This window comes from Rattus norvegicus, chromosome 8 (assembly GCF_036323735.1).
Source record: "Rattus norvegicus strain BN/NHsdMcwi chromosome 8, GRCr8, whole genome shotgun sequence".
NCBI classification, from domain to species: Eukaryota; Metazoa; Chordata; class Mammalia; order Rodentia; family Muridae; genus Rattus; species Rattus norvegicus.
The window spans coordinates 68,019,749-68,039,805 of record NC_086026.1 but is presented as its reverse complement, the minus strand read 5'-3'; the positions used below and the strand labels follow the sequence as shown (position 1 = coordinate 68,039,805).

General features: G+C 44.5%; 1 protein-coding gene across 7 annotated transcripts in view; it reads left to right on the top strand.

Annotated features, from left to right (window-relative positions):
• The window catches only part of Rec114 (REC114 meiotic recombination protein), a 158,116-nt gene that overhangs the window by 77,491 nt on the left and 60,568 nt on the right, over positions 1-20,057 (top strand). For all 7 annotated transcript variants that reach the window (NM_001106825.1, XM_039081093.2, XM_006243160.5 and 4 more), the window contains exon 2: positions 19,907-19,996. In NM_001106825.1, the coding sequence (NP_001100295.1) occupies positions 19,907-19,996 (90 nt within the window). The remainder of the gene's footprint in view (positions 1-19,906; positions 19,997-20,057) is intronic.

The following is a 20,057-nucleotide window of genomic DNA, read 5'->3' as shown; positions in this document are numbered from 1 at the left end:
AACAAGCTATGCTTGCGTTCATAAGGGGGTTAGTAGTGTCTCTTTTCTATAGTCGAAAAAATGAATTGTTCTTCTAAGGGATAAGGCTGAGACTTGATTCCACGTCTACCTGACTCCGAAAATGTCCTTTGTAAAGTGGTAGCTGTTGGTGCTATTCACATACACCATGATTTTACCTGGGCTATGTTAGGTGACGTGTGACTGGTGTAGGGCAGTGAAATGTGGGCATAACTGATACGTGTCACGGGCAGAATCTTAAAGAGCCAGTGCGTGACTGGTCTTACTGTTTCCTTTGGCGCACTTGCTGGTGCTGTAGTAATGGTCAAGCAGTGGGAGTGGAGTGAGAGAACAAAGCGGACAGGGGGCAGTGAGTGAGAAATGCGCCTTGGTGTTTTAGAGGGGTGTCAGTGTCTGTAGTGTGTGCCAGCCCAAACTGGCTGACACAGAAGTGTTTCACACTTGTGGTGTTACCTAATCGAATCTTCTGTTTTAGTATACCTTGCCTTGAATTTTGAAAAAGAACCTTGTAAGTGATGTTCCAATTTCTTTTCCTTATGACAGAACCATTACTTGTTTCTAAAACTCTAGTTTATAAATACATATTTCTACCCTGAGGTCAGACTCTGTTCTCTTTCTTCAGAAACAAAAGCTTAACTTTGTTCAGCAGTTTCCATGGAGTCCATGGTTTGTCCGAACAACATGATTTAAGGTGGGATGATTTAAGGTGGAATGATTTAAGGTGGCATTTACATGCACAGATGCAGTGAAGAAGGGCATTGTAGCTTAGTGGTTAAGGAGTCTTAGGAAGTTAAAGTTTAGAATGAGGCCCACAAATGCTAAGATCTCATCAACCTCTAGGATTCTTTTTCCTACCCTCTGTGTGCAGACACTGTAAGGCTCTATTAGAGATGACTAAGGCTGCAATGCTTATTATGTCATCTCTGGCTGATTGTGTGGATCCCAGGGGTCCTCGAGGTTCCCAGTGACAGCCGAGACTTGCTTTAAAATCTTTAACGCCCACTTAGAAGTATACTTAGGATATTGGGACCGTTAGGTGCTTCCCTGGCTTTGGGAATGAATGGAAGATATGAGAGGAGAATGTGAGAGTCACCGTCTTGGTCACCGTGTGTGCCCGCCCATAGGAAGCACCACTTTGTAGTCTAGTTGGTGGTGTTGGCGTTTGACACATTTTTTGAAATAGATAATAGAAGCTGGCCTCTAATTCCTGATCCTCCTGCCTCAGCTTCCCAAATGTTGTGATTGCAGGCATGCGACCTGATCTTCTTGGTACGATTTATTAGTGTGTGCAGAGTTTCCTATATGTGTTTATGAATGTCAGTACGTTCTGCGAGGGATCGAGGAGGACTCGCCATCTATGTACTGAGGCAGGACCTCTAGTGGAATATGGAGCTTGCCAACCCTGCTTGTCTGGCTAACCAGCTTGCTTTGGTGATTCCCTGTCTCCCGATCTGGTGCTCTGAGATTGTAGGTGTGTTACCACTTGTGCAGCAGACATTTTACGTCCTGGGCCACCGCTCTGTCGCTCTCATAATGGTTTTTATTCTAAGTAAATTTAAATATAATCACAGGTAGAAAGGTAGTTTGGAGGCCAATGATAAGATCCTATCCTTAGGACGACGTAAAGGCTGTACCAGAAGAATTGTAGATGTGAGAAGCAAATACCACAAAGTAGCAGGACGCAGAATTGACGTTGAGAAAGCCAGTAGTCTTTCTGTGCTCCGCAACGAACTGCCGAGAATGAAATCAGGAGCACAATCTCATTCACAGTTGCCCCAAGAAATGGTGAAATTTCTAAACCTAGTTACGGAAGGCGAGAAACCTCTTTAGTAAAAACTATAAAGAGAAAGATTAAAAGACCAAAGATAGAGTGACAGAATTGATATAGTAAAAATGCCATATTGTTGAAGGTGTAACCACCATCAAAGCACTGAAGTCATTCTTCACAGAACTTAAAAAATAAATAAATAAAATTCACTGTGGAAGCACAAAGACACTGGATAAAACCTTGAGCAGCAGGGCAACCGGTGCAGCTTCATCTGGTCGGCTGTGCCCTCTTGCTGGGGACTGGTGATAGTATCTGGAGGCTGACGAAACTGAGGCTGACTTCGCTGGGACAAGCACAGAGTGATGCTCCCCTGCTAGGAGGGCGCTATGCCTGGTTTCCTCTTTATGTCGTTCTTGAGCTATGATACCTACATACATAAATTAGGGTTTGTAAAACTTTGACGCAGTAATTGTATTGTTCTGATTTTAGTTTCGGGGCTGCCCTGCACCCCACCCCACCCTCCTAGTTGCCTTAAATAACCACGTGGTCCTATTGCATAGCAAAAGTGGGGCCCATGCTTGATTATTCCTCTTAACTTGCCACTTTTAAAAAATGGGTTCCCGAGAATCCTCAAGTGCAGAATTGTTTTTGTGTTTAACCAGAAGCTTTGGAAGATCTTTCTGTGTGTCTAGAACTTAGGATTTCACTGGGATGTGACCAGTCCTTGCTCTTTTGTTTTCTGCTAGCCCTGTGATGCCTGGAACTCGATTCCTTTCCGTCTACATCCAGCCTCATGTCTCTGGGTTATTCGGTTTCGTGGGTGCCTTCCCTTGCTTTTCCCCACACATCATCAACACTGCTCTCCTGACCCCGATTCTTAGTCCTGTACCTTACACTGTCACGCGCGATCTCTTCCTCGCTGTAGTTCCCCCTGTGACTCTAAGCTTTCTCCTTTTGACCATTAATTTGGCCTCATAGTGTACAATTGCCCATTGACTGTTTCTTTTCATAAACAGTTTTAGCTCCAAGACTCTATTTGGATGTTATCATTTAAGTAATAATTGTAATAATTATTTTTTCAGGCTGTCAGTCTCCTTGAACAGTTTTGCTCCTCTAGGTTGTCCTTATCCTGATTCCCCCCTCCCCATATATTAATTGTAAAGAAATAATGGGTGTCTTAGTGTTTCCATTGTTGTGAAGAGACACTGTGACCAAGGCAACTCTTATAAAGGACAGCATTTATTTGGGACTGGCTTATAGGTTCTGAAATTCAGTCCATCGTCATCATGGCAGGAAGCATGGCAGCATTCAGGCAGATGTGGCACTGGAGGAGCTGAGAGTTGTTCTGAACCAGGAGAAGACTGGCTTCTAGACAGCAAGACCGGTCTCAAAGCCCACTCCCACAATGACACACTTCCTCCAGCAAGGCCACACCTACTCCAACGAGGCCATACCTCATAGCAGTGCCACTCCCTGGGCCAAGCAGAGTCAAACCACCACAGTGGATCTGATCGTTCTATAGAGGAGTAGTCGTTGGAGCCTGGGAAGGAGCGTGAACTTGAGAGCACACCAATGTCTGGTGCCTGTTCTTTAGGGCTCATTAGAGCCACTCAAATGCTGATCTTAATCGTGCTCCAGGGAGGTAACTGGTGTTTGGATTGTGTTTGGAAAGGAAAGACCACAGGACAGAGTCTGGCTACCATTACTCCCCTGAACCCCTGAGAAGGTCTTATATTTGATGCTTTAAAACTGTATGAACTTACTGTACGGAGTCTTTCAGTGAGTGACCGTAACAGGTATCTGAAAAATTACAGACTCACACCTGCAGTCCTAGCATTTGGGAAGCTGGGTAACAGGGTTGCTGTGGTTTTGAGGCCAGTGTGGCACCCTCTTCTGACACCTGGCTAACTCTCATGCCTTCAGCTGTTTACTCTAGACACACCTTCTCAGGGAGGCCTCCGCTCTTGCCTCTCTATTCATGCTGTTTTATTTGTGTGTGTTTATGTGTGTATGTGTGTGTGTTTATGTGGGTGTATGTGTATATGTGTGTGTGTTTATATGTGTTTATGTATGTATATGTATGTATGTGTTGGTGTATGTGTGTGTTTATGTGTGTGTATGTTTATGTGTGTGTATGTTTATGTGTGTTTATGTCTGTATATGTGTGTGTTTATGTGTGTTTATGTTTGTATATGTGTGTATTTATCTGTGTTTATGTGTGTATGTGTTTATGTGTGTGTATATGTGTGTATGTGTTTGTATATGTGTGGTGTGCATGCCCAACCATGTTGTGTATGTAGAGGTCAGAGGACAATTTTGTGGAATCCATCCACTTTTGATCTGAGCCCCAAGCTTTTGTAGCCGGATCCTCTAACCCCTGAGTCATCTTGGTAGTCCCACAATTAGTGGTTTTAAAACAATATATTTCTCTAGCCATGGTGGCTCCTACCTGTGATCTTAGCATGTGGAAGGTTGAGGGGCAGGAGGATTGCTATGGGTTTGAGACCAGCCTGGTCTACAGAATGAGATAAGTTTATTTCAGCGTTAGAGATAGTGTTCAAATTCAGTAAAATATTTTGAGTGTGAATTGAGATTTACATTTAACCAAACAAAGATTTTCCATCTTAATACTTATATTTCATTTCACTGTTTTGAATTTTAAACACAGAATCTTAAATACCAAAAGGTCCCTAAAATGAGAATTTGACAGTCACTGGGCTGTCTTTGTTCACTGTGAGAACTTTCAACTGTAGGAGTGAGTAGTGAGGAGCACACGACTGGAGAGGGAGCAGTATGTGTAGAAAACAACTGGAAAGAACTTCATGGCAAGTAGCCTTGGTACAACAGCATTTTAACTGTTACTGAAACAAGTATGTGTGGTTAGGTCTGTGTGTGGGGCCAGCTGTCATTGAGAACCTTCAAACCAGAAGAGAGCACAGTTTAAGGAGAAACAATAGAAACCTAATGCTTTGATGCTCACATTTGCACTGTTTAAGCCTTTGTCTTAGTTACTTTTCTATGGCAGTGATGAGACCTCATGACCAAGGGAGGTTCTATAAGAAAGGGTTTACTTGGGCTCATAGTTCCTGAAGGCTTGAGTTTGTAACAGTGGGGACATGGTGGCAGCAATGACTGGTGTGGTGGCCGGAAGCTGAGAGCCTATCTCCTGAGCTGTAAGCACAAAATAAAGAGATCTAAGTGTAAGTAGGCAAGGCTTTTGAAATCTCAAAGCCTGATCCCAGTGAGTACCTCCTCCAGCAATGCTGGAGCTCCCAAACCTCCCCAGACGGTAGCACCAAGTGGGGCCCAAGTCTTCAGATGCTCTAACCTCAGGAGGACGTCTGTCCTTCAGGCCACCACAGGTTAGCAACTGCAGCAAGTGCAGCTGACCCTCGAAGTCCCTCGGTGCAACTATATGAGGATCCTTTGGAGGAGATTGGGAAAAAATTGTGAACTACAAACTTGGAAAACATTACATGGAAAAGTGTGGTATATTGTGTACATGTAAAATATACGTAGATAATAGATGATGTCCTCATTTGCCATCAAGAAACACCTGAAATCTGTAATAAACAATCACAAATGCAGGGGCCAGGGAGATGGCTCAGCAGTTAAGAGCACGCGTAGTATTCATTTAGGAGACCCGAATTCAGTTCTAAGTACCACATCAGACTGCTCAGAGGCCTGGAACTCCTGCTCCAGGGGGTCTGACCACTGTGGGCGCACACACGCGCACATGCACGCACATATACATGCACACACATACACACCCACACATATGCACGCGCATGCACATGCACACATGCACACACACATGCAAATGCACACACACAGATACGCACGTACATCCACACATTTAACTTTTTTTTTTTTCTTGTCAGAGCTGGGGACCAAACCCAGGGCCTTGCGCTTGCTAGGCAAGCGCTCTACCGCTGAGCTAAATCCCCAACCCCCACATTTAACTTTTTATAAAGTAAGTAAAAGCTGAGTTAAGGCGTAAGCAGACATACAGGACACCGTCCCCAGTACAGAGAAATGTAAAGAGGCAGTATGAGATCGAAAGAGTCTCCGGTGAACTGCGCTGAGCCCTGGACTGCTCCACAGCCCCCTCCCGATGCCTGTGCAGTGAACCCAGACAGCATGGGCTCCACTTCACACACAGTGAGGTGCTGACGGTCTCCGTGTGAGCAGTCCATCTGACAGGAAATCGCCTAGCACAATGAAAGTGATGTGTCAGTTCCCACACATTTACACACGGGAAACACGATTTTCTCAGTAAAAAGCGATCTCTCAGGTTGTCCTACATTAACGCAATGTGTGGGTCACAGAATCCGGGTTATCAAACCATTTGTGTCACAGACGAGGCTTCTGGTCAACCTAGGCTGGTGGCAGTTAAGTTTGAAGTCACAAGAAGAGTTTAATCGTCAGCCAAGAGCAGGACTCAGAGAGGCCTGAGCAGCTCCCTACCAGGGCAGTCACCTTCAGCTCTCTGGAAACGGAGTAGCTGCCCCCGGCAGGGCCACACCCAGCTTGGCTCTGTATGCCGAGCAAGAAACAGCGGCTTCCCATCTGCTGAGCTCGTGTCCAGAGATGAGCAGGCCACAGGGAGTGGTAAAGTGGCTCCGTGTGAGTGGTGGGCATGCTTCCATCCATTGGAAGAATACCGAGGAAGGTGCATCTGTCCCCGGGTGCCATGAAGAGTGGCCCAGGAGAACCCTTACAGCACAGGATATGGACGGGGGAGTTGGATTTTGCTGAGGAAGAGAAAGGGATGGAAACAGCAAACGAGGCAGGCCCTAGCAGAGCTCTGGCTCATGGCACCAACTTGCACCAGGCCATGACCGATGCCGATGTCATCCGTCCATGCTAGAGGGTCTTCTAGATAGTTGCCAGCAGGATTATCAGCTATGGAGAAAGAAGAGGGACTCTGCACTTTCAGGGTCAGGCCAACAACTTGACCCTTCTTTAGGTAAAATCCCCACCTGGCCAGTTGTCCAGCCCCTGGAGTATTGGTCACAGTATCGCAAGTCCCTTGGGCAGGCCACTGGGGGAGGCTGCGGACAAGCACGATACAAGGTGTGGCAGTTGTTAGAGCAAGTGCTCTCCAGGGGCACTCGTCACCACAAAGGGACAGGCCCAGGGGACAGCAGTAAGAAGGATAAAGAATGTGCAGGCGGAAGGCACCGCTGGCTGATTTCCCTTATTCCTCAGAGGCTCCCAGCGTTTAGGACTTAGACCAACAAAGGATGCATTTTATCACTAACATGGGTAAAAATTAGAGGTGCATAGCAATAAAAGGCATGTAGGTTGCTCAGTCTGAGTGTTTATCCATCCCATGTCAGCTAACTCTTCACTTACCTGTTGGTCCCCTTCCTGTACAGGTCTGTGAGGGCCAGACGTTTGCTTTGCTCGTGATGTTCCCCATGTTGAATAATGCCTGGTATCTAATGTGTTTGTAGCAGTAGTCAATATTCATTGAATGAACGAAGCCCAAGGTCAGGGGCTTTCCTGGCTTTTTTTTCTTTTCCTGTCAGTTGTAAGAAGGGTCTGCATGTGGTGGCTGCCATGCTAATGTTACATGCTTGGATGGGGGCCAGAGAGATGGTTCTGCCATTAAGAGTATCTGCAGCTCTTTCAGAGAACCGAGGTTAGGTTCCCAGCATTCACATGGTGGCTCACAACCACCTGGTACTCTAATTTCAGGGGATCCAACACTCTCTTCTGACCACCGTCAAATCATGCACACATGTGCACACATTATCACTCATGGCCACACACACACACAATAAATATTTTAAACATTTTAAATGCTCGATAGATGTTCTCTGTGCTTTAGACTATTACACGTCTATGTGAATTTTAGAATTAGTGGAATTAATTAGGGACTAATATTTTGAATTTTCGTTAGTTATTATCATGTGCTGTGTGTGAATATGTGTGAGAGGGCATGTGTGTTTTGTGCATACCGTACCCGGTGAATAGAGGACTGAGAACAATTCTGGGGAGGAGTTGGTTCCCTCTTCCCCCTTTACGTGGGTTCTGGGCTCCACTCAGGTTTTCAGACGTGTGCTTTCTTGTGATGAACCATTTCACGGGCTCGGAATTGTGATTCAGATCGGCTGGAAGGTTCGAGAAGACTGGTCTTGGTTTCCTTTTGTGGCTGTACCGCGAGTTTGATGGCCTAACACAGCACCTGCTAGCTTAGAGTTCTGCCGGTCAGAAATCTACAGTGATATTTTACGGAGCTAAGTTAGTGTGAGGAAGACTGAAGGGATCCGCACTGTGCCAGCACTCTCTACCTGGCCTTCCCCTCAACCCCCACAGTTACATTTCTTTCTCTGGCTGGCACCCTCCTTCCCTCAATGACACGCATGATTACACTGGGCCCACTTGGATAATCCAGGATAATCTCCCTATCTCAAGGTACTTGATCACATTAGCGAAGTCCCTTTTGGTGTGTAAGATAACACTCACAGGTTCTAGGCATTAGGACATGAACACCGTTAGCTATTAGCCGCCTACCAGCATTTTAATACTAAATCTCCCTGACCCTAAGCAAAGCTCTCCCCATGGATTAATGATTTAAGTTTATCTCAACTGGTAACATGACATTCTTTCACACATTTCATCATGTATTCCTAAGTAGTTTATCCTTTTGATGATATTATAAATTTCGGTGCTTTTAAAACCAAGTTTCAGTTTCTTACTAGTCTGTCATTTACTTTCCTTCTTTCTGTGAGCAAAAGGCAACCAATTCAGAAGATAGCGGGTTTGTTGTGGCTACACATCAAGTGCAGGGAGGGCATGCTGGTCAGTCGTGTCCACAGTGAGGAATCAAAGAACAGACAGAAATGGGCTGTGAGACCTCAGACCTGTCCCCAGTGACCTGTCCCTTCCACCATTACCAGTTGGAGACCAGATATTCAAATAATTGTATCTATGGGAGACAGCTTACATCCAAACAACAGCACCTGGTGTATATAAACACAATTTGTCTTCCTGTGTTACCTTGTAAATGCAGCTGTTCAAAACTCACTTATTCTAGTCAAGTCAATTGGATCGTCAGCATAGACTATCATTGCCTATAGTTAAATGTGGTTTTAATTCTTCCTTTACATCTGAGTGCTCTTTGTTTCTTGTCTCTTTGGAGTTCTTGCAACTCTTCAGTAAAGAATATTGGCTGATGCAAAGAGGGGACTGCTTGTCGTGTTTCTTGGGAGATGCTTGCCACCAGGACGTGTCACATCAACTGTCAGTTTCACACAGATGCCTGTCATCTGGAAAGTTCCATCTAGTTTTTGGCTTTCTGGATTTTAGAAGCAGAAACAGGTGGTGGGGTTCGTTCTGTGCTTTTCTCATGCCTTGCTTATTGACCACACAGCTTCTTGGCAGGTTAGCTTGGGGCATGATTAGGAGTTCGAAATACCTCGTTTCCCTTTTAGATTGTTACCTGTTCATATGTTATTTAGAAATACTATTTAGTTCTAAAATGTTCGAGCAATTTTTTCAGCACCATGTTGCTGGTTTGTTTGTTTTTTGTTGTTGTTGTTTGTTTGTTTGTTTTACTTAATTGCACTCAGAGAATATTCTTTGATTTACTTGGACATGTGTCCATTCAGTGAGATAAAGTGTGGTGCTTTGATAACTGCATGATATAGCCAATCAGTGTGTTTAGCATATCCAAGCAAATGTTTATCAGTTCTTTTCTGTGAGAACAATTTAAATCCTCTCTTGTAGATGTATTGAGTCTTTTTCAATACAATCAATATTAGCTGTAGTCACTTTGTCCTTGCCGGTCTTGCTGGGAGTTGAACCCAGGACCTTGCAAATGCTAGGTCCACCACTGAGCTGTATCCCCATGAACTTTGTTCTTTTTGAGGTTGGCAGGTTTCTTGTTTTCTTTGTCCGTTCATCTGCTGGTGAAGGTGGCTACCATGAAGAGAGCTGCAGAACAGGAGAGGGCAACATCTCTTTGAGAAAACTGATTTTTGGGTGTGTGCCCAGTGTGGGTTCGCTGGGTCATGAATGGGGTTCATACCTTAGTTCTTTGAGGAATGTGCACACTTTCACATTTGTACCAAAGGTCGTGAGTCCCCTCTCCTCATCTCCATCAGTCCTGTTCTTCTGATGATGATAGCCGCTCTTTGCTGATTCCTCAGGGGGTAGCGACTTGATTTCTCTGGCAATTAAGGGCGTTGAGGACTTCATGGACCTGTTTGACACGTGCATCTTTTGAGAAATGTTTATCCAGGCCTTCTGTGCACTTTTATATTGTGTTGATTGTTCTGTGTCTGCTGATGAGTTGCCTGGATTCCTTGTGTGCTCTGGAAAACCAACCCCTGGTCAGACATGTCGTTTGCCGATATCTCCCTTTCTTCCGTAGGCTAATGGTTAACTTTTCTGTGCAGTCGCTCATAGGACTACATAATCCCGTTTGCCTGGTTCTGCTTTTGTTATCTGTGCTTTTGTGTTGTTATCCTAAAACTCTTTGTTCTCTCTCTCTCTGTGTGTGTGTGTGTGTGTGTGTGTGTGTGTGTGTGTGTGCCTAGTGTTAAAGTGACTAAGCTTAGACTAGGCTGGCAGTCTGCAAGCCCCAGCAATTCTCTTGTTTTCAACCCCTCTATCCAGCATGGGGATTCTAGGTGTGTGCCCAGCCATGCCTGGCTTTTATGTGGGATCTAGGGATTTGAACCCAGGTCCTCATGCTTGCATAGGAAATGCTTTTATCCACTGAGCCATCTTCTCAGCCCCATAGAACATTGCTTATGTTTTCCCCCCAATAGTTCGATAGATGTTGGTGTTATATTTAAGACTTTAATCTATTTTGCATTTCTTCTTTTGTTTAATAAGGTTTTGTTTCTCCAAGGTATAGTTGGCTAGACGTATTAATATGTCCTTCCTGGCAGCGAGGGCATCTCTAACACGATGGATAGTGAGTACTACTGAAGAGTCCATCCCTTCTGTACTGAGTGCTGTTGATAGTGTAGTCAAACCTGTTGGCCTGTAGGCTTCTCTCTGTGTTCTTGTGTTTTTCCCTTGGTCCTTGTGTATGTTTTGGTGCTGCCGTGCTGTTTGTGGGTTTGTTTTCGGTTTTGGTTTGACTTTTTTTAAAATGTGGATCTCATTGCGTCTGTAGGTCGTTTGGGTAGCATGGACATTTAGACAACATTAGTGCTACCAGCTCACAACCATGCAATGCCTTTGCGTTCTTTTGTGCGTCTTCAGTTTCCGTTCATCATGGCTCATAGTTCTCAGTGTGGGACTCGTTCATCTTCTTTAAACGCATTCCCAAATATTCTTTTCTGGTTATTTGAATGGTTTTCTATATTTCATGTTTAGTTTGTCGTTAATGTACAGAAATATCACTAATTTTTCTGAGTTACTGTGCTTATTAGTTCTAACAGTTTCGGTGCAGTCTGAATTTATAAAAACATATTCTATGGCCCAGAATATGGTTTGTCTTTATGGTTTACCAATGTTCTATATGTTCTTAAGGAATGTATTTTGTGCTGATGTTGGGCAGGCCACTGTGTGAATGTCAGGCAGGCCATGCTGGTAGGGACATCTTCCAGTCTGCTATGTACCTGTGATTTCTATGGACTTGTTTTATCAGGTATTGAAATAAGGCTATAATTATAGACTTATATATTTCTTTCTTATTGTTTCATGCATTTTAGTTGTTATTAGAAGCATAGAAATTTAGGGTGATTGTTTTTCTGATTAATTGACCACTTACCAATATGAAATTATATATATATATATATATATATATATATATATACTTATGGTATTATTGTAACCATGGCAACTTTCTTGTGCTAGCATCAGTATAAGATCTCATCATTAACCCTCCCTTTTCAGAGCTCAGGGATCAGAAAAAGAGGTGGAAAAACTGTAAGAGCAGAGGTGATGGATGACTAAGGAAACAGTGTCTTCCAGACACAGCAGGACTGGGGCACATGTGAACTGGCAGGCTGTGGCAGTGTACACAAAACCTGCAGAAAGGCAAGCCAGAGAGAGAGAGAAGTGGGCATGGGATCCCACCCTTTCTCAAGATGCTCTCTGCAGTTGGTACTGACTGGTAAAGGGAAAGTCACTTTGCTGCAGTGGAGCCTCACTGTGTCTGTCAGCCATAAACAGTGGGCAGGGCTCAGACCCAGGGTTTGTTGGCCAACACAAAACAAACTCAATGCTATTTGTGTAGACTTTTTGTTTCATTTTGCTTTGTTTTGAAAAAACACCTTTTTTGTCTTCCTGGTTTGTGCTGAATAGTTTTAGGTCAACTTGACACAAGCTAAAGTCATCTGAGAGGAGGGAACCTCAATTGAGAAAATGTCTCTGTAAGATTGGGCTGTAGGCAAGCCTGTAGGGATTTTTAAAATTGGTGATTGATGGTGAGGTCCCAGCCCATTGTGGGTGGTGTAACTCCTGGCCTCTATGAGAAAGCAGACAGAGCAAGCCATGAGGAACAACCCAGTAAGCAGCACTCCTCCGTGGCTTCTGAATCGGCCCCTGATCTGTTTGAGATACTGTCCTGACTTTCTTGACAATGGACAGTGATGTGGAAGTGTAAGTTGAATTAACCCTTTCCTCCCCCAGGTTGATTTGGTTACGGTGTTTCGTCACAGCAAAAGTAACCCTAACTAAGATCATTTGGTACCAGGATCATGTGACAGACCTAACCATGTTGATTTGGGAGGATTGTGGTAGGACTTTGGAACTTTGGGCTAGAATTAATGTGCAAAGTTTGATGAGATTAACAGTAATGTGTTTATGTGTCAAGTTGACAAGGGGTCAGTGGTACTGAGTAGTTTATGTCATCTTGACACAAGCTAAAGTCATCTGAGAGAAGGGAACCTCAGTTAAGAAACAACCTCCATTAGATCAGGCTGTAGGCAAGCCTGTAAGGCATTTTCTTAATTAGTGATTGCTAGGGGAGAGTGCAGCCCATTGTGAGTTTTTCCAACCCTAAGCTGATGGTCCTTGGTTCTAAGAGAAAGCAAGCCGAGAAAACCATGGGGAGCAAGCCAGCAAGCAGCACTCCTCCATGGCTTCCGTATCATCTCCTGCCTTCGGGTTCCTGCCTAACTTCTTTAATGATGAACAGTGACGTAGAACTCTAAGCAGATAAATCCTCCTCAAGTTGCTTTTGGTCATGGTGTTTCATCACAGCAATGGTATCCCTAACTAAGACATGGTTTTATGCTTGTTTATTGATTTTTGTTTTTGTGTTTCTTGTTTGATTTTTGAAAGAGAGACAGCATAAAGAGCATAAAGTTGGGTGGTTAGGAAGATGGGAGTAATTTGGGAGGAAATGAAGGGGAAGAAAACATAATCAAAATATATTGTATGAAAAAAAGTGTTTTGTTGGTGGTGGTAGTGGCGGGTTTTGCTTGTTTGTTTTTTCAAGACAGTGTTTTTTCTGTGTGGACTTGGCTGTCCTGAAGCTTGCTCTGTAGACCAGGCTGTCCTTGAACCCAAGAGATTCACCTGTCTCTGACTCCTGAGTGCTGGGATTAAAAGTGTGTGTTACTCCCCGTCCCAATCTGTCTATCTGTCTCTGTCTCTGTCTCTCTGCCTCTCTGTCTCTCTGTCTCTCTGTCTGTCTGTCTGTCTCTCTCTCTCTCTCTGTCCCTCTCTCTCTCTCTCTCTGTCCCTCTCTCTCTGTCTGTCTGTCTCTCTCTCTCTCTCTCTCTCTCTCTCTGTCTCTCTCTCTCTCTGTCTGTCTCTCTCTCTCTTACACACACACACACAACACATGGCTGAAAAGGGTGTTTTTAATACAATCTAACAGCTTGTGTCATAAATTGGGATGTTTGAACTATTTACATTTATTGTTGTTATCGACAGGATTAAGTTTGTCATTTGCTATTTGTTGTGTATTCATTTGGCCCATCTATTCCTTTTTGTGTTTTGTTTGATTGCTTGTTTTTGGAGACAGGATCGTACTGAATAGCCCTGGTTAGCCCCAAATTAAGTGTGTAGTTTAAGCTGTCTTTAGACACAGAGATCTGCCTGGCTGCCTCTCAAGAGCTAGATTAGAGACATGCACCACTACTCTTGGCTTAAATTTAAAATTTATTTATTTCAAACTTTTTTTCCCAGTGGTAGCACATACTTTTAATCCCAGTACCCAGTAGTCAGAGGCAGGAGGATCTCTGTGAGTTTGAGACCAGCTTGGTATACAGACAGCCCAGGACAACCAGGGCTACACACAGGAAAACCCTGTCTCAAAAAATATGACACTCACAAAGAATGAATAAAAGGTTGAGAGAGAGCAAGAGAGCGAGAGAGAGACCAACGGATACTGGAGCATGGTCAAACTCCCAATGGTCAGCCCCTTAAAGCTGAGTCCTTCTCCTGCACCCCTACAAGAAGCCATCATTTGTTGGTGGAGAGCTACACGTTAACATCTTTATCACAACTTTTCTTCCTTCCTTCCTTTATTTATTGAACATCTGGATTTCAGCTTCCCCACCCTCAGTTTGTCCCTCATGTAGCTTCTCCTCCCTTTCTTCTCCCCCCCCCCCCAATATCAGCCCACCCTGGCACATCAAGACACTGAAAAGAAAACACAAACTGAGGCAATCCTGGGATGGAAAAGGAAAGAGAACAGGATCTTCAGATGCAAGCATCACCAATAGCATACAAGAGGTGGAAGAGAGACTCTTGGGCGTAGAAGATACCATAGAAGAAATTGATACTTCGGTCAAAGAAAGTGCTAAATTTATCACAATTTTTTAAGAGTTCGCTTTGATGGCTTTCTGGCTAGACTTAATACTTTTGGGGGGTAGAGGTTGTCATAGAAGCCTTAAGTCTCACTTAACTGCGAGTTTGCAGTCAGCGGAAGCTCAGATCATGGACTTCCACATGGATTCTGGCGAGAGCACAGACTGCAGGACATGCAGATGGTCTCTGGCCTCAGCACGTGCCATGACCTCAGCTCAGAGAGCTCAAACCTGTGGCGGTAGCTTGTAGGCAGGGAGGCTGCCCCACACTGCCCTTCTCCCTGCAGGGCGGGCAGCACAGGCTGCAGTGACAGTAATTCCATCCTGAGGTCAGACTGGCTTGCCTAGGACCCCCGCCCAGTTCAGTAATAACATCTGGTTCTGCAGGAGCCGCTCCTCAACACAGCCCAGCATCTCACAGATGGAGTATGTTCGGGGTGGGCCAACTCAAAGTGCTGGATCTGGGCTCAGATGGCAGCCGAGTTGGTCAGCCCATGGCATCTGCCTTTACAGGCCTCCGGCCAGGCATTGAAACTTTGTTTTAATTATATTTATTTAAGTGCTTGCTTGGAGTTGAGGCACTGGGGAGGTTGTGGAGGTCAGGGAACACCTTACAGGAGTCAGTTAGAGCATTGAACTTGGATGGCTTCAGTCTTGGCCACCAGTGCCTTTACCTACAGAGCCATCCCACAGTCTCCCTTTTTCTGTTTATCCTTCCTTCATTTGGACTGAGGATTATTTGTAACGTCAGTTATGAACTTTTAATGATATGTGGGTAAGAAATTCCTATATAATCACCCGGGTGATTGCTATTTCCAGTTCTACTCTCCTCTGTAGAGATCTTAGTTTTCATCTGACATCATTGTTCTGTCTGAAGGACAGCTTTTTAAATATTTCCCCCTAGTATAGTTTTCTTAATGATGAATTCCTTCTGAAAAAGCCTTTGTTTCCTTTGAAAATGGTGCATTTTAATATGGTGCCTTCATTGGAATTTCAAACTCATTTATCCAGTTAAAATATGTTGTGTATATATCCATTTTATATTATACATTTAGTCAGGCACTATCCGAGACCTTAGGATATATAGGATAAATCGCAGTGATCCATCTCAGTCTTTTTGGAGATTAAAATATGCTCCCAGTAGGCAACTAACAGTAAGTAACAATAGAGTATGGGGCAAGTCAGTAAGAGCTGTGGAAAAAAAAATAAAGCTGGGGTGGGAATGGGGTGGACTTGGGAGGGGGGAGCCAAAAGGTTTACCGAAGTAGTGATCCAGAGAAGAGAGTGGTGCAGGATTCCACAAGAGATTCTCAGCTAGCACAGCACTGAAAACATGGAGGGCTATAAGCCTAAGTGTGCCCAGCAGGTGCAGTGCAGGAAGCCACAAGGAGCCCACGTGGGTCAGAGAGCAGACAGAAGAGCAGAGAGGCCGTGAGACTTTGGAATGGGGGGAGTCACTGAAGGGCTCTGAGCTGGAAATGTCAGGATTTGACTTACATGTTTACAGATCGCTCTGGCTACTTTATTGGATGGAAATAAACTGTCTTAGAGAAGGGAGCCGGAACAGAAGGGAAGCCAGTCAGGAGACTATAATGGCAGCCCTGCTGGTAATGATAAGGATAAGAACAAGCGACCAGACTGGAGGAGAATTGTCTGCTTCTGTACATTTTGACACAAAGGATTCGCTGATGGATTGGATTTGGATAGTGCAAAAGGGGAGGTGGATGATTCTGTGTTTTTCCCCCTAAAGAACTGAAGGATAATTTATTTTATGAGGCAGGAAACTGGCAGCCAGGGTGAATCAGTGCAGAAGGTTAAGGAGCTCAACTTTTGGACCGTTAGATTTGAGATGTCTGTGACACTTGTATATAAAGATGCTGTTTGAGCAATTGTAGGCAACAAGATGGGAGGCAGAGAAAGTCCAAACAGTTTCCTACAGGTCTATAGTCATAACTCAGTAGTTTAGAAGGAAGTAACCTCTTTAACATGAGCATCCCAAGACTAACCAGAATATCCATAATGGTGTTGTAGCTTTAATTTTTTCAAATCCTATTTTTAGTGGTGGTTCTTAAACGCTTTAACCTCCCTTTTAGTCTGCCACCTCCACCAGAGGTAGTAGAAAAGAAAAGATATGGGGTTGGGGGGTGGGGGGCGGACCTGTTTAGAAAGGTTCTTTGAAGCAACTCCCGTCTGTGTTGTCCGGAAATCAGCAGTTCAGTTCACAGGTCCCAAACACTTCACAGATATACACGCCGACAGTCCAGTTCGGGAGTCAGGATAGCAGAAAGGAGTTGGCAGCAATGGCACTACCTAGCAGAGACAGCCATGACTCAGCCTCGCCACAGGCCAGCAGGAGGTACCAGGAGGAATCCAGGAGAAGTTCTCAGCTGTGCCTCTCAAGGAAGCGAAGATCAGAGCAGACACGAGACCCACAAGCGTTGCACAGTTAGCTCTATAAGCAAGCCAAGCTCAGCCCCCCCACTGTCCGTGGAGTCCTATTTATACCCTCCATACATCACGTGTCCTCCGTGGGTCTCGCCTCAGCACATGCATTTGTCTCAACTGACATCACTCTGCCAATCAGCCCAAGTCAGTGGAAGCAGCAAGAAACTGCAGCACACCACCAACTTTTGATGCATTTCTTTCTATGGAGTCCCAACAAATACAGCTCAACTATGCCAATGTATGGTGGGCCAATACATGTGTGTGGTTAGCAAAGAATCCTTCGTCAAGTGTCCTTTCATGTGCTTGCTTTAGCAGAACATCCTTTTACCTGTGTCTGCTTCAGCTAGACATTCCTTCACATGTTTGCCCCAGCAAAACACCATCCAACACAACCTTCCAAAGAACCCTTAAGTTTCCACGTAACGGTGTACTTTGCACCAAAACTATATTTAGGGGGAAAGTCCCTAACAGAAATGAAAAAGAATGGTATAGTTGTTGAGTGATATTCTAACCCATTTCCCTGTGTGCACACGTAGCAACATTGCTGAAGCCAAATGTAAAACTTTTGTATATTGGAGCTTAAGAGATGGCTTAGTGGTTAAGAGGACTATACTGGCTGGTTTTGTGTGTCAACTTGATACAAGCTGAAGTTATCACAGAAAAAGGAGCCTCCGTTGTGGAAATGCCTCCATGACACCCAGCTGTAAGGCATTTTTCTCAATTAGTGATCAAGGGGGAGGACCCAGCCCATTGTGGGTGGTGCCATCCCTGGGCTGGTAGTTTTGGGTTCTATGAGAGAGCAAGCTGAGCAAGCCAGGGGAAGCAAGCCAGTAAGAAACATCCCTCCACGGCCTCTGCATCAGCTGCTGCTTCCTGCCCTGCTTGAGTTCCAGCCCTGATTTTGGTGATGAACAGCAATGTGGAAGTGTAAGCTGAATAACCCTTTTCCTCCCCAACCTGCTTCTTGGCCATAATGTTTGTGCAGGAAAAGAAAGCCTGACTGAGATAAGGACTTATTACTCTTCCAGAGGCCCCCAACTCCACATCAGGGGGCACGTAACTGCCTGCCACTCCACCTCGGGGGATTCTGTGGGAATCCAAACAGATGTGTGGACATCCATAGACGCATACACATATACATAACTTTTTATTACTGTTTGTTAGAAGCCATGTATGGTAGTGCATGTGTTTAATCCCAGCACCCAGCAGAGGCACACAGCTCTCTGTCAGCCCAAGGCCAGTCTGCTCCACAGAGCCAGGATAGCCAGGGACACATAGTGAGACCCAGTCTCACAGACAGACAAACAAACCTGTTGGTGGAAGTCAGGATGGAGATTATTTTAGGAAGGATATAAGCTGTGCATTTATATTTTGGATACTCTGGGGCTGCAGAGATAACTCAGTCGTTTTTCCTGGGGATCCAGGTTGCTTTTCCCAAGGACCTGGATTTGAGGTCCAGTACCCATCCACATGACAGCTTACAGTTATCCCTAACTCAGGCTCCAGGTTATCTGGTACCTTTCTGTAGCCTCCATCGACACCGGACACACAGTATTGTTACAGACGTGCATATAGCAATATGCATAAAATAAAAACATTCGAAGTTACATTGTTATGTTAAAGTTTTGTCGTCCACATGTATTGTCTGGACTGCAGTTTTGAAAGCTGTGCTGTATTTCGGAGTGACCATAAGGCATACAAGATTGTTCATGTACACTGGTGGGAGGCATGTTCTGTAAATACCCAGGGCCCAGTGTGGGGAAAGTAGCGAATGAAGGAACTGGGGCAGGGTTTACCCTCTTGACATCTGCAATGTTGGCTTTCGAAGTTTGGAAATTAAAATTCAAGAAACTGTGAGTTTATTATATAACTAAAATTCTGAAGTCCGCATAAGAAACCGTAAGGTAGAGATTATAGAAAGATAATAACTAGCTGGAGTTACTTGTATGTTAATTATTTAAACTTCAAACAGTAAAGTTTGCTATGTAAGGCTGTTTACCTTACAGTGTTATTTGTTTTGTTTTCTTCTTTTAATCATTCAGTCCCTTGAGACCCGTTTCTCTCCTTTAGATGTGTGTGGTCATGTCTTCCCCGACGTTTTCATATCAGTGCCTCAGTTTTCTCCCTAGAACTCACTAGTCCGGAAAAGTATACCCTGTAAATCTAACAAAATAAAATACCATGGAGATAAACCCAGGGCCTTCTATTTAGACTCAAGATGAAGAAATGGAAAATAAGATTTACCAACATAGGTGGTGAGTTTCAGGATATCTTACTGATATCAGATCAAACTCTTCAGTGGAACTACCTCAAAAAGGTTACTGTAGGCTGGAAGGCCGCAGGCCCCAAGGGATGGCTGCCCAGAGGCCTGGGACATGCTGTACACACATGCTGTACACTGTGGCACCCTGTGGGACATGCTGTACACTGGGGCGCCTGCACTGAGGAGCATTGACACAGTGGGGGCAGGAAGGGAGGCAGCAGCTTTGTGGGGTGAGGAAGGTGAATTGCTCCGATGAAGAAAAGAGGGCACTGAGGTCTCACAGTGACTCTGGGAAGGATCGTCTTCATCATGGAGAAAGGAAATTTAGACCCTTAGAAGAGATGACTTGTTAAAACATGACTGAAAAATTACAGCTCAAGACCCACCTCTCCCTATTACTCTGGTCTCCTAATTTTACCTTTTTTTTTTTTTTTTTTTTTTGGTTCTTTTTTTTCGGAGCTGGGGACTGAACCCAGGGCCTTGCGCTTCCTAGGCACTAATTTTACCTTTTTACAGTACATCTTTCCACACTATATACATGAGGAAGGTTGACTCTGCAAGGGAACCCATACAGAGTAAATGAAGAAGGTTTGGATAGGATGCTCAGTCTGAGGAAGTAATCTGCTTTCAGATTGTTTTCATGGGTATCAAGGAAACACTACCACATATTTTTCTCTCTTCAAGGTTTTTGAATCCAGTGAAGAATCTGGGTGTCTTGTTCTCACGATCGTTGTCTCCGGCCACTTCTTCATTTCCCAAGGACAGACACTACTGGTGAGTTGTACGGCTGACAGCCCAGTCTACATTGGTAGCCCTGTCATTTTCTTGGGCCCTC